Consider the following 13,205-nt stretch of genomic DNA (forward strand, 5'->3'; position numbering starts at 1 on the left):
AACGCCGCAGGCTTCCGACACACACTCTCTCTCTCTCTCTCTCTCTCTCTCGGGTTAAAAAAAACCAAAACCGGCCGATCTAGGTTTTTGAGATGGCTGTTCAACACGATCGATCATCTCTTGAGAGCAGGCCTGGAATCTTCATCGTCGGATCTTCTAACGTCGGAAAGCGAACCCTTCTCTCTAGTAATCTCTCTCTCAGGATACCCGTTCTGTAAATCTGAATTTTGTGTTCTTCATGGAAATTTCGATTCGGAAGTTAAAGCTGCGGAAATTGAATTTGAAAATTTCATATTTTATTTCGTTCTCTTAGGGCACGTTTGGATCCCCGTAAGTTCTTTAAGTTGTAAGTAACTTACTTACAGGTTAAAGTAACTGTAAGTAACTTACTTAAAGATAATCTTGTTTGGATGTAAGCTGCAAGTCTTTTATATGTAAGTTGGTTTTTATGTTTGGGTAACTTGTAAGTTAGTTATAGGTAAGAAGCTGTATATTCATACCAAGCAGAGATTGGAGTAGGGAATCGTTCCAAAATTTGATTGACACGTAAAAAAAGCTTGGAAAAAAGTATGTCATTTTGCTAAGCCTACCTAGATAAATAGTTGAGCTGATTTTTAGGCCAAACCAATCATCTGGTGGGCCATAAAAGTGGGGCCAGGTATTCAAAATACTTGTAATGCGGAACAGTTACTTAAAGGTAAGCAGCAAGGAATTCCTCAAATAGGTGGGCCCTGCAAAATCAAAATTTTCTACATGTGCCATGTCTCTGACAAAGTCCAGCTCATGTAGTATGATTTTGAAGGAATATGAGAAATGAATGCTCACATATTTCCACAATCTCTACTGCTTCTTCTATTACAGATTTGTTATCTATGGAGGAATTATATGTTATTTATAGTATCCTCGCATTTTCAGTTTGTAGAAGTGGTCAGGACTTAGTGATCCGGGCTGTTGATCTGATGGGTCCCACTGTGGATGGACCGTGCCCCTGAACTCAGAGATTTGAGGATCCTAGCCATCCAATCTTTGATGATTGTTTTTTCAGTTGGGTGTTGACAATTGCTGTGTTTCTCTTTAATAACCATCTATTTTATGGCCACAGGTGAAGTAGCCAGATTGTTGCTGGATCTGAACCATCCACTCCGGCCCTCGTGTTTGGCCCCACATTTGTGGGCCCCATGTTTGGCGCCCTTCATTTCCTATTTTGTAGAGACACTATTGATTCAAGTTACCAACTTTAGAGATTCAATTAGGATATGTCATTAGATAATCACAAATTTGATTGGGTTAATTCAAAGTTTAGAGATTCCCCAGTGGCCTAGGAAGTGACCACTATAAGTATGTATTTTTTGTTTTTGTTTTTGTTTTTTTTTTTTAAATTTCTTGTCGTTTTCCAGAATGTATTGAACTAATTTATCAATTCTTGCTTATTCCTATGTGGAATCCTGTGCATTCGATGTCAACATGTAAACCCTGCTGATACTATTGCTAGTTTTCCTTTGCTGGAGTCTTGCCAATTTCCACTGATGTAATTGCCGAATTATGAAGCTTCACTATAGGAGATGCCCGGTGGTGGAGATTGATCCATCCCAACTCAGCATTGGTTCTACACATAAGATAATCACAAAACTAAATCTCCGGATGCCCAAACCTGATGAAATAGTTATGTAATTTAGGGTACTCGAGTACCGTGGAGACAACTCTCCCTTAGCCATGGTGGTTGTTGTGTCCACTTAATTCTTTCCCCATGTACCCACAAGAGAGCTTCCTTAAGGAATCCCTATAACCTGCTACCTATTTAATGCATAAGTTTCACACATAATTAATGATGAAAGACAAAAGTATATTCCATTCGATTAAGTGGTCATCAATAAATAGGATCCATCAACATGTGAACTATTGGCTTTCGAGCGCACACATATCTAGTAGAAGTTGATGATCTTAAGAGTTAATAGGAATGGAGAAAAGAAAAGTGGTGTTGTATTTTAGTCTCTTGACAAATACACACATACATATATTAACTTGAGAGAAACATACAATGCTCTATAGGAGTACAAAATATACATATGCACACAAACACAATTATATGTATTTCCACGCTCTGCCTTAAGCTGGAGCATGGATATTGATCATGCCCAGCTTGAAACACATACGAATATGATGATGACGATCATCATGAGCTGTGCTCCCCTCAAACACAACATGGCAGGATATAAGATCTTCAATTGTTGGTTATCCGTAGAATATCGCTTGAACTTTCTCCGTTCGTTGAATTTTCTTTTACAATCGGAGGCCATAACCAAACTTGACAACCATTGAGTTACCAAACCATCGTTCACATGCAAAATCCTCTCATAAACACGTACATTATTGCACAATAAATGAGTGAACTACACTCACAACTCACAACACTTGAGAGGATACATACACAGTGGCATGTAAGGACACATGGTTGCAACACTATGTGACTGAATTACACCCACAACTAACAATAAAGACCCAATAAAAGGGGGGGGGGGGGATGTACGGAAAAGGAAAGCTCCACTACTTGTAGAAATCCTCTATGTCAAGTTGGGTCAAGTATTATGTCAAACAGTTTGTGTAGTAACAGAACGAAAACACCAACTACGTAATCACCATCTTCAACATAATTCTACACCTCATTTCATAGCTTCATAACATCAGAACATAAGGCACATAAATTCCATAAAAAACCCCAAAAAAGGGCTGACAACACCAATTTCTTATAAAAAAACATCATAGCACACCCAAATCTCAACAAAATTTCATGATTCTTATTTTTGGGTGATTGCACATGATCAACTGCACCTACTCTTTGTGAAAATTTTGCCTAAAAAACCCTTTGAAAAACAACACAACAAGAAAAGCAAAATCTGAACTTTTTTCGACATTTCTCTATTTTCGCTGAAATACCGCAAAAAACTTATCCAAAAATTATAGAAAAATCACTAATATTCTTTTAAAATCATTCTCTTTTAGATCCTATAATTGTCATCTTCAAGGGGCTGCTTGGCCGTACCCTGCTGACATCATCCGCATGTATGAATGATGTCAATAGTGGGCCCGACTATCATAGACTATGATCACGTCCGCAAACCGCTCGGATACCAAGTAGAGGTTGTATGATCTTAGAGAGAGAGAGAGAGAGAGAGAGAGAGAGAGAGAGAGAGAGAGAGAGAGAGTTGTATGTTACTCTCTTGACAAACACACACACATGTATGTATTAACCTGAGAGAAACATAAAATGCTCCATAGGAATACAAAACACACACACAAACACAATTACATATATTTCTACACTTCTAACATATGTGTGGGCCTTCAATTTTGTGGCACTCAGTTGTTAAACCATGAGTTGTATATATGCGGAAGTGAGGAAAACCTCTGATGGGCAATGTGATCATGAAAGGTAAATACGCGATTATTGGGAGCAAGTTTTATGATACCTTTCTAAATGCGTGCCCTCTGCTCCGGCTCGACGTGTGGCCCTCGAAATTGCTGATGAGCGCATCTCAGCCCCCCACGTGGAAAATGATGTCGTTATGCCCAGGCTAACGTCTCTAAATGACTTCGGGGACCCGGGTCCGCTCTCAACCCGTATTACTTTCCCTAACAACAAACGGCTCCCTTTCTCTGTTACTGAACCCATTCCTCATCATCCCCGATATGTCCCTAATTCGGACCAAGCCTCTACTTCATCCCCTCGCCCGCCCCAAATCACCTCATCGCCTATCCATCACCCTTCGCAAAGCCGTCAGCTCTCATCGACGGACAACACTCAGCCTAGCGGGGAATTCTCTGAAAGTTTGATCTTTGAATCTCAAGGTGCCGACTCTTGCCCTTCTTCACCCTTCACTTCTGCATCAAGGGTCAAGATTGGGCTGATATGGGCCCCCTGACTCTCTTTCAGGAAGAGCGGCCTAGTGACATTATCAAAGCTAAACCACTTCAGGTGCGGGCACAACCCGCCCACAAGCAACAATCTCATTCCCTGCCATTACTCACGGAAGGAAAAAGCAGAGAGGAAATTTTTGACAAGATGCAAAACAAGAGGTGGATTAGGGACGCTGTAAATCACGTTGGAAGGTCCTTAGGCTTATCGTTCGGCACCCGCCCAGAAGATTATATAGGTCTTTTTCATTATATCGAAGACAGAGGCCGACCCCTACCTTTGCCGAAGACCCCGATCAAACATCCTCCTCGGGTTGCGTCCAAACGCGAGCTCTTAAGTCTTCAATCAATGCCTATGGCTTCTCTCGCGTTGTCTTCCAGATGTGGAAGGAAGGGTTCTCGAGGAAGAGCAGTGTCCCAATGAAAATCATCTCTTGGAATGTGCGTGGGGTGGGTTCCAGGCAGAAGCGGTGACTCATTAAGGAATCCATTAGGCGAAAGAATCCAGACGTATTATGCCTTCAGGAAACTAAAGTGTCATCCTTCTCAAACAGTCTCCTGGCCTCTTTATGGCACTCCAACGATGCCAATTTTGTGGCGAGAGACGCAGACTGGTCCTCAGGCGGCATCCTCATTGCCTGGAAATCTTCTCAGTGGGACCTGCAGCACTCGGTCAAGGGCGATTTCTCGACGGTATGTTTATTGCAAGATAAGTCCTCAACCTTCTGTTGTCTCATTATTGCTGTATATGGCCCTAATGTTGATTCTCTTAGACCGCTCTTCTGGGATGAGTTGCCTGTAATGAGACAATTATTTTCAGGTCCTTGCTGTATCGTTGGAGACTTCAACGTGATTCGATTCTCTGGGGAGCACTCTCGAAAAAGGCGATCCACTCCAACAATGGCGGCTTTCTCTGATTGGATCCAGCAGCAGCAATTGGTTGACCTCCCGCTCTCTGCTGCCAAATTTACTTGGTCCGATGGCCGCCGCAATCCGATCCAATCCAGGCTTGACAGGTTCCTCCTATCCACGGAATGGATTGACGCTTTCCCTTTCGTAGCGCAGATTGCCCTCCCTAGAACCACCTCGGACCACTGTTCGATTCTGATTTTGTTGGACGATATTGACTGGGGCCCCAAACCATTCAAATTCAATACAGCCTGGTTGGAGATCGGGGGGTTCGAACAGAAGCTTGAGGAGTGGTGGTCGGGATTTCAGGTCGACGGCTTCGTTGGTCACAGACTACTCTGCAAGCTCCGGTTACTTAAGGAGAAGATTAAAGGATGGAAGGCCGAAGTGCTTAGCAAAAGGAACCAAGAATCGGAAGCCCTTCTTTCGGAACTTCAATCAATCGACACTGGTGTCATCGATAATGAAATCCCTATTCACATTCTCTCCAGATGTATAGTAATAATTCAGGAATTATCTTCCAGGGCACTTCAAGATGAAATCACATGGAATTTGAAAGCGAGGGCAAAATGGATTGCAGAGGGCGATCGAAATACGAAGTATTTTCACAATCTAGTAAGTATGAAAGCTCGGGCCAAAGCTATTTACAACATTGCAGTCGACGGAAGGGAGATCAACGATAAGGATGAGATTGCCGAATGTGCAGTGGCTCATTTCAAATCCATTTATACAGCAGAGGGCTGGAACAGACCCCTTCTTAATGGTATCCCTTTCTTCTCTCTTCAAGCTGAAGAAGCGGCTTCTTTGGAAATACCCTTCTCTGAGGAAGAGGCTATTACGGCGATTAGAGCGATGGGTGGGGACAAATCCCCGGGTCCTAACGGGTTTCCTATCGGTTTCTATCAATTATTTTGGCACACGATTCGAAATGACATTATGCAATTCCTCCACGAATTCCATTCTAGGAACAAGCTATCTAAGGGCCTTGGCGCCTCCTTCATCGCCCTCATCCCGAAAGTTGTTGGCGCGTGTTCATTCGCTAAATATAGGCCGATCAGCCTCATTAGCAGTCCCTACAAAATCCTAGCCAAAATTCTGGTAACCAGATTGTCGACAGTCATGGGCAAGATCATATCTAAGTATCAGAACGCTTTTATCAAGAGGCGTCAAATCATCGACGGGGCGCTGATCGCTAACGAAGCCCTCCACACTTGTCATAATTCGAGAGACAAATTCATCTTCCTTAAGCTGGACATTGAGAAAGCATATGATCACACTGATTGGAGCTTCCTATCATACATGCTCAGTCGATTGGGTTTCGGTAGAAAATGGAAACGGTGGATGCATGCCTGTTTTGAATCAGCCCATTTCTCTGTCCTTCTCAATGGGACCCCCAAAGGTTTTTTCCCTTCTTCTAGAGGACTCTGCCAAGGAGACCCTTTATCTCCCCTCCCGTTTCTTATGATTGGAGAGGCCTTATCCCAGATGATCTCTAAGGGTGAAAGTGCAGGTCTATTCAAAAGAGTTGCGATTCCGGGTGTTCCATCGACAATCTCTCACATCCAATTTGCCGACGACATCCTAATTATGGTGGAAGCAGACCCTTTATCAGTGCAAAATCGGCAGACAACTTTAAAATGCTTCGAGGCAATGTCTGGTTTAAGAATCAATATGTCAAAGTCCAGAGTATTTGGTGTTAATTGCACTGACGCTGATCGCTCCTATTATGCTTCCATTCTCGGCTGCTCCCTGTCCTCCTTTCCGACCTTTTTCGTGGGCCTTCCTCTATCGATAGGCCCCCCTCCGACTACTATGTGGGATCGCGTGATTCAGAAATTCAACAACATGCTCGATTCTTGGAAGACTCGCTACTTATCGATCGGGGGAAGACTGATGCTCATCAAAGCTGCGCTGTCTAACTCTCCTGTCTATTTTATATCCCTCTTTACCTGCCCCCCTTCAGGTTCTCCAAAGAATAGAAAAGCTGAGAAGAAACTTTCTCTGGAGCGGTGAGGAGCTCCAGGAAAAATTCCATTTATTGGAATGGAAAGAAGTCTTCTCTCATTTTAATGAGGGTGGTGCCAGCATTAGAAACTTAAAGACGATGAATCGGGCTCTCCTCGGTAAATGGACTTGGCGGATGGGTACTGAGCCGGACGCGCTGTGGAATTCTGTGCTCAAAGGTAAACATGGATCGTCTCCTGGGGGTTGGTGGACCAACGATTCTTCGCGGTACAGAGCTTCCTTCCTCTGGAAAGGTATTTTGCGGGTCAAAAAGACAGTTATTCAAAATATTGGGTTCCAGCTTGGGAACGACGCTGCCATAAGGTTTTGGGACGACCATTGGATCGGTGACACGCCCCTCAAAAACAGTTTCCAGAACATTTACCGCATTGCAGTCCTCAAGGACCAGCCAATTAATTGTTTCTACTCTCATACAGCTGCCGGCACTGTGTGGGAAATTAATTGCTTTAGAAATCTTCACGATTGGGAGCTGGAGGAATACGCTGCCCTCCTCAATTGCCTCTACTCGTCAATGCCTACTAGGGACGAACCAGACAAGCTTATCTGGAAAGGGGAGAAATCCAATCAATTTTCAGTTAAATCGCTTTATTCCGTCTTTTCCCCTTCCTCCATCCCTGTATCCTCGGTGCATTCGTTTATTTGGAAATACCAGGCTCCCCCTAAGTATATCTGTTTTGGGTGGTTGGCGACTAGAAATCGGATTCTAACGGTTGATAATCTCAAGAAGAGAGGCATGCAACTTCCGAATATTTGTCTTTGCTGTATGAACGATGAGGAAACGGTGGATCATTTATTGCTCCACTGCCCTCTCATATCGCACATCCTGCTGGATTTTTTTCAGAGATTCGATGTTAGTGGTTGCCTTCCTAATACCGTCTACTCCTTACTTCCATATTGGCATGGGGTCAAACTGGGGAAATCAAAATCGAGTATATGGAGAATGGCGATTCTTGCGATTTGGTGGGCTGTTTGGATGGAAAGGAATGACCGATGTTTTAACAACGTTCACGCTTCAGCTCAACTTGTTGGGTCTCGGGCCAAAAACCTCCTTATTGAATGGGCTGTGTCTGTTTCGAATCTTAAGGACTGTAATTTTCTTTTCTTAGGCCTGTAATCTGGTTTCTGCCATCTCGGCAGCGCCTTTTCTTTTTCTAATGAATCGTTGCTTTTGAAAAAAAAAGAAAGTAGAAGATGTTGGTCCATGTGGCTATGGATCCTCAATCAGTTGCTAATTGTGGAGATTGATGGCTAAACATGTCAGAAGACTTAAAAGGAAATTAATTGGGGAGAGCCGTTTCGCCCACAACGGATAGGAAGTAGGAATCTGAACATTTTGTGGAGGATTCCAACTGTTATAAAATGGGATTCGGATCTCATGGAAGATTTTATGATCAAGAAAAACATGTGAAAGAAGGAAAGGAAAAATGTTTTGGAAGATCTACCTTTGTGGGAAGTCACTAGTCCACCACAATTCTCTCCAGGAGCCAGCTTCGTTTTTTAAACATCCAACTGAAGAAAATGTCCAATCCTTGGAATTTCTGATCCATGAGATCTTTTGAGGCATGGCCGATCCATGGTGGGGCCTGGATAGACAGACTGACTGTAGATGAGTGGACCATGGGCTCAAGTTGTTGTGAGACAGGGCCCTTGGATGCTATCTGTATTGTCGGGTTGAGAATCTATAATTCCTCACTGTAGTAAATACATAGGAAGTAGGCTCAGGAGTACAAGATGGATCCGTGTTTTAGTTTTGTTGATAATGGAAGGAGTCACCTATGATAATTGATAACAAACAAGAGAAATCTGTCCTCCCTGTGCTTGAAAAATTGTGGCATTTGGTTGTGCCCATCCTGAAAATTCTTGAGAAGTCCAAATTACTAGATTTAGTCATATTAAACATTGTGCCTTTCCCTACGAAATTGTGGTGAAAAGCACATCTAGATGAAAATTTTGTGTGACACCCATTTTGGTGGACCCATTATCCAAATCAAGTTGGATTTTTCTTAAGAAAGTCAAAGAAGTTCATACTGCGTGAGGTTCTTCTTGACACTATCAAACATGCAAGTGTTGAGAGAAAACGATGAAATTGTATCAGAGTGTTGGCATCTTCTTCTTCCTCTCGTTCTCATTCTGGTTTAGGGCCTTCCAACTACCTATTGTCTTGTTTGATGGCCACTAACCTGGTTATACTTTGATTCTGTCTGAATTGTTACTTGCATCTTGGGTCCACATGTGTTTCTTTTCAGTAATAATGTATGGTGCTTCAACTAAACTATTCTGTTTCTTATGAATATGTGGAAATAATGCTTCTTTGTTGCTGCTGTTGTCAGGAGAATGTCAAGTGATCTCATATAATTTTCTAAAATCACAGAATGTCTTCATGTTAACAGTCTTTATTTATTTATTCAGTTTCCAATCTCCTGTGGAACTATCTTCTTCTTCTTCTTCTTCTTCTTCTTCTTTTTGTTTTTTTGTTTTTTTGTTTTTTTTTAATTTTTAATTTTTAATTTTTTACGATGTATTCTGTAAGAGGATGTTCAACTGCAACACAGTGCATAGGAGCTTCACATGCATGGATGCACACTTGCCAGTGTATCATGTAAAGGCGGGCCAACTATGAAGAATATTTGTCGGCAAAATCAGGGCAGTTCACTACTCAGGTGGGCCGAAAGTGTATGCAAAATCAGACTGCAGGTAGTTTTGATTTAAACCACCCATTGTTTTCATTTAGGGTTGCCCACCCGATGAGTGGCCCTACCTAATTATTGGGGCCAGGTGATCTACATGGCGAATTATGGTTCGGGCATCAAACACTTGAGGTATTCGCACCTCTGCATGCATTCATTGCATGTGAAGTTCACCTGCAATAGATGTTAGGTGAACAGTTCTTGTTTGGTCATTTGTGGATTCTTTATTTTAAGTGCTGCTACATGGGGCTGTTTTCATACTTTAGCAATTACTTGTTACTGTTTCTGCTGCTCGCTTCTTCATTGTATTTCTTGCCTAAAGGCATTTGCAGTTAGCGAGTTGCCTGTGCATCTTTGTTTGTTTGTAAGCCATATATAATCTGACAATTCTCATTTTATCTTATTGATTGTAGGGTTGCTTTCAGTTGATTTATCAGAAGCGTCAGAAGCCTCTGATTTATCATCAGAAACTCTTTGCTATGGGTACCTAAGTATTGTTTCTCCAACAGCTGAATGTTATGCATTTTTAATTCGTGTATGTAATAATACATGTTAATTTTCTAATGAGCTTTTCTTACACGGATTCATTTAAATAGGTGGACTATTGATACAAAGTATTATTCTGCTGATCTCTCGATATGGATGGCACATCTTGGTGATGGATTTTCTGAAGGGACATTGACAATTCCGGAGCAGGTGGCTTCCCTGGTGATGGTTTTTGACATGAGTGATGTTAGTGCCACATCTCTCTTGTGCTTTTATATATATATATATATATATATATGCGTCTTCAGTTGCTAGTACATGAAAACTTCCAAATTTGCAACTAATAGCCAGAAGATGTGCTAGCAATGGGCTAGTGCAGATGATCTTACATATGTTGACATTCTCTGCAGCTATCATCTTTTGCTGTTATCCAAGATTGGGTAGCTGGGATTGATATTCAGAAGTTTGAAATATTATTATGCATTGGGAACAAAGCAGATCTTTTGCCTGGTCACATTGCTCACACAGAGTATAGAAGACGTCTGCATAAGTGTGGGGAGTCCTCTAGCGATCCTCATCCGGAATATTTGGATTATGGGATTCTTGAAACTGAGGGAAGTAGTTTGTTAGGGGATGAAGAATCATCATGGGAGATGAGGAGATCATGTTTGGAATGGTGCAGTCAACATAATATTGAATACATCGAAGCTTGTGCATCCAATGCTGACTTTGACAAATGTGAGGTGCTTCTGTTTATTATCTGAGCCTTGAATTTTTATCTGTTCTTCTGCATCCTTTTTTCTTTTATGATTTTTCTGCAATCCTTATTTCTCTGGCTGTTCAGCATGAAATCCTCAGTGGTCATTGTTAAAGCACATTATTTAGGGCAGTCTCACTGGATGTACAAAAATGTTCTTTTTCAATTTTAGTGTTGTCTTAGGTCACTCTTTATTGCATCAGTGTCTTATGTTTAATCCTTGAGCATGATTTAGGAGACATCTTGCAGCCGAAAATAAAATAAAAATCCAGTGCCCCTGTTTGGCCCCATATAGTGCCTCCCAACAAGATGAGACATGACATTTGGGTGGGGCACACTGTACTCTACCAATCATGGTGTGGTGGATTTTATTTTATTTTTTTCCTTTCTTTTTTCCCAACATTTTCCCAGTATTGTTTCTCAAGTTAGCACAAGTGGAAGAAAGGGCTTGTTTTTGCTGATGGTGATCTAATTTCAAATGTCACAAGGTACCTATGGTTGATCCTTACTCAGCTTATTTTTATTAGATCCTTACTCGCAATCCATCCATTAGAATGGCATCACTGTATCAATGTCGTAGCCAAAGTAACAGGCTGATCCATTGGTCATGTGGGCCACAGTTTGCAAAACAAATGTACAGCTCTGAAAATATTAGCCGAAGTTTTCTAACACATCCACCTGTTTCCAATACCGGGGCCCACATGTCGATTGGACCAGGTTTTATTTTGGGAGAACCTGTACAAGATCAGACCAACCTGATGGATGGATTAGATCTTGCATGCTGTGGGCCAGGTTTTATTTTCTGACAAACCTGATGGATGGATTAGATCTTGCATGTATGTGCCATGTTGGTGCATGTGTGCAGTGTACACGAGCTTTATTGCACATGTATGTGCACTTAGCGAAGCTCTGTTCTTGATGTATACTTTTTTGTTCAAATTGGAAGGAGGTTTGGTTTCTAAGAAGTTCTTTCTGTTATTTCTTTTCTTTTTCTTTTTTCTCTGTTCTTGATGTATACTTGTTTTTTTTCGCCCAAATTGGAAAGGAGGTTTCTAAGTTATTTTGTTTCTTTCTTTTCCTTTTCTTTTGACAGGCTTGTCGGTTGATGGCGATTCGCAAGGAGTAGAACGGCTATATGGAGCTCTTTCTGCTCATATGTGGCCAGGGATGATTCTGAAATCTGGAAATGGGATATCTCGACCATTCCCAGTTGCAAAAGATGCGTCTGCCTCCAGTAATTCCCATTCCCTTCTAAAAATCATCAAAATCTTTTATTTTTACTATTGATGATGATTGTTAAGTTGTTTATGATTACTCGTTTTCCAAGTCATTTTATTCTTGCTCTCTTCCACCAGATTTGTCAGATGATGAAGAATCTGATTACGAAATCGAGTATGAACTTCTATCCAGGGGTTCTGCTGAACCTTGGGATGGCATTGATGAATGGGTTGCCTTTAATGACCTTCCTCAACCTATAAATACAGAAGCAGGGCCATCGATTAATGGAAATGTTCCAATCCAAGGTCAAGATCAAAATCATGAGGCTGGCGATGTGGCGGAAGCTCAAACCCCAAACTCCAAAGTTCTGGCACAGGAAGAGACCCAAACCAAAGCCACCAAAGCACTGGTGCAGGAAGATTACGAAAGGAAAGCTTCTGAAGCTCCATTACAGGAAGAGGCTGAAACTAAAGCCACCAAGGTTCTGGTGCAGGAAGGTTCTAAAGGGAAATCAGCGGAAGTTTCATTACAAGAAGAGTCTGAAACTAAAGCGCTCGAAGCTTCTTTGCAGGTAGAGTCCAAAATGGAAATTACTAAAGACTGTGAATTGGGGGAGGACATGCATTTGGGTTTGGAGGATTTGGAACAGTTGATGTGTGAGATTAGTAGTATGCGTGAGAACTTGAGACTGATGCCCGATTTCCAGAGGAGGGAAATGGCTGCGAAGCTGGCCATGAAAATGGCCACCATGTTTGCGGACAGTGACAATGAAGGCTTCAACTGATGGTTGAAGTTGGAGTTACATTGAAGTTATTCAAAGGCAATGGGGACAGCTTTCAGGATGGGGTTTCTATTCTGAGAGCTGATTTGGTAGAGGTAACAAATTACTCATCTTTAAAATTCACTGGTGTGGATTGTTGCTTGTTACTTTCCTGTATGAGGTAGCACATTAACAATATTTATGTATCTATCATTAGTTGATTTCATATCAAATGAAGCTTGAATCATTGCCAATGGAAGGAGATATGTATGATGAAGAGACCTGATTTTGTGGTTAATGGTATCAACCCTATTAATGGTAAAATCAGGTAATGTGTCCGAGTGAAACTGTAGGCCACTACAAGGGTGGGCCATGGATAAGAAAAATATACTGATTTTCTGTTTATAAGCATTTGTTCCATACGCCTTCTTTCCTGGACCATTGCTCTGAA

General features: G+C 41.7%; 1 protein-coding gene across 3 annotated transcripts; it reads left to right on the forward strand.

Moving 5' to 3' along the window:
* On the forward strand, window positions 1-13,013 carry LOC131251650 (uncharacterized). 3 transcript variants are annotated; one of them, XM_058252505.1, is made up of 6 exons: window positions 1-186; window positions 9,947-10,016; window positions 10,130-10,265; window positions 10,430-10,757; window positions 11,870-12,010; window positions 12,132-13,013. In XM_058252505.1, exons 1-6 carry the CDS (start codon window positions 93-95, stop codon window positions 12,776-12,778), a joined length of 1,416 nt encoding a protein of 471 aa, XP_058108488.1. In that variant the 5' UTR covers window positions 1-92; the 3' UTR covers window positions 12,779-13,013. The 3 variants fall into 3 exon arrangements, with proteins under 3 accessions (XP_058108488.1, XP_058108490.1, XP_058108489.1); XM_058252507.1 differs by lacking the exon at window positions 9,947-10,016 and having other exon boundaries at window positions 62-186; XM_058252506.1 differs by lacking the exon at window positions 1-186 and having other exon boundaries at window positions 9,941-10,024.
* Window positions 13,014-13,205: the final 192 nt, after the last annotated feature.

The sequence above is a fragment of the Magnolia sinica genome, chromosome 7 (assembly GCF_029962835.1).
Source record: "Magnolia sinica isolate HGM2019 chromosome 7, MsV1, whole genome shotgun sequence".
Taxonomy (NCBI): domain Eukaryota; kingdom Viridiplantae; phylum Streptophyta; class Magnoliopsida; order Magnoliales; family Magnoliaceae; genus Magnolia; species Magnolia sinica.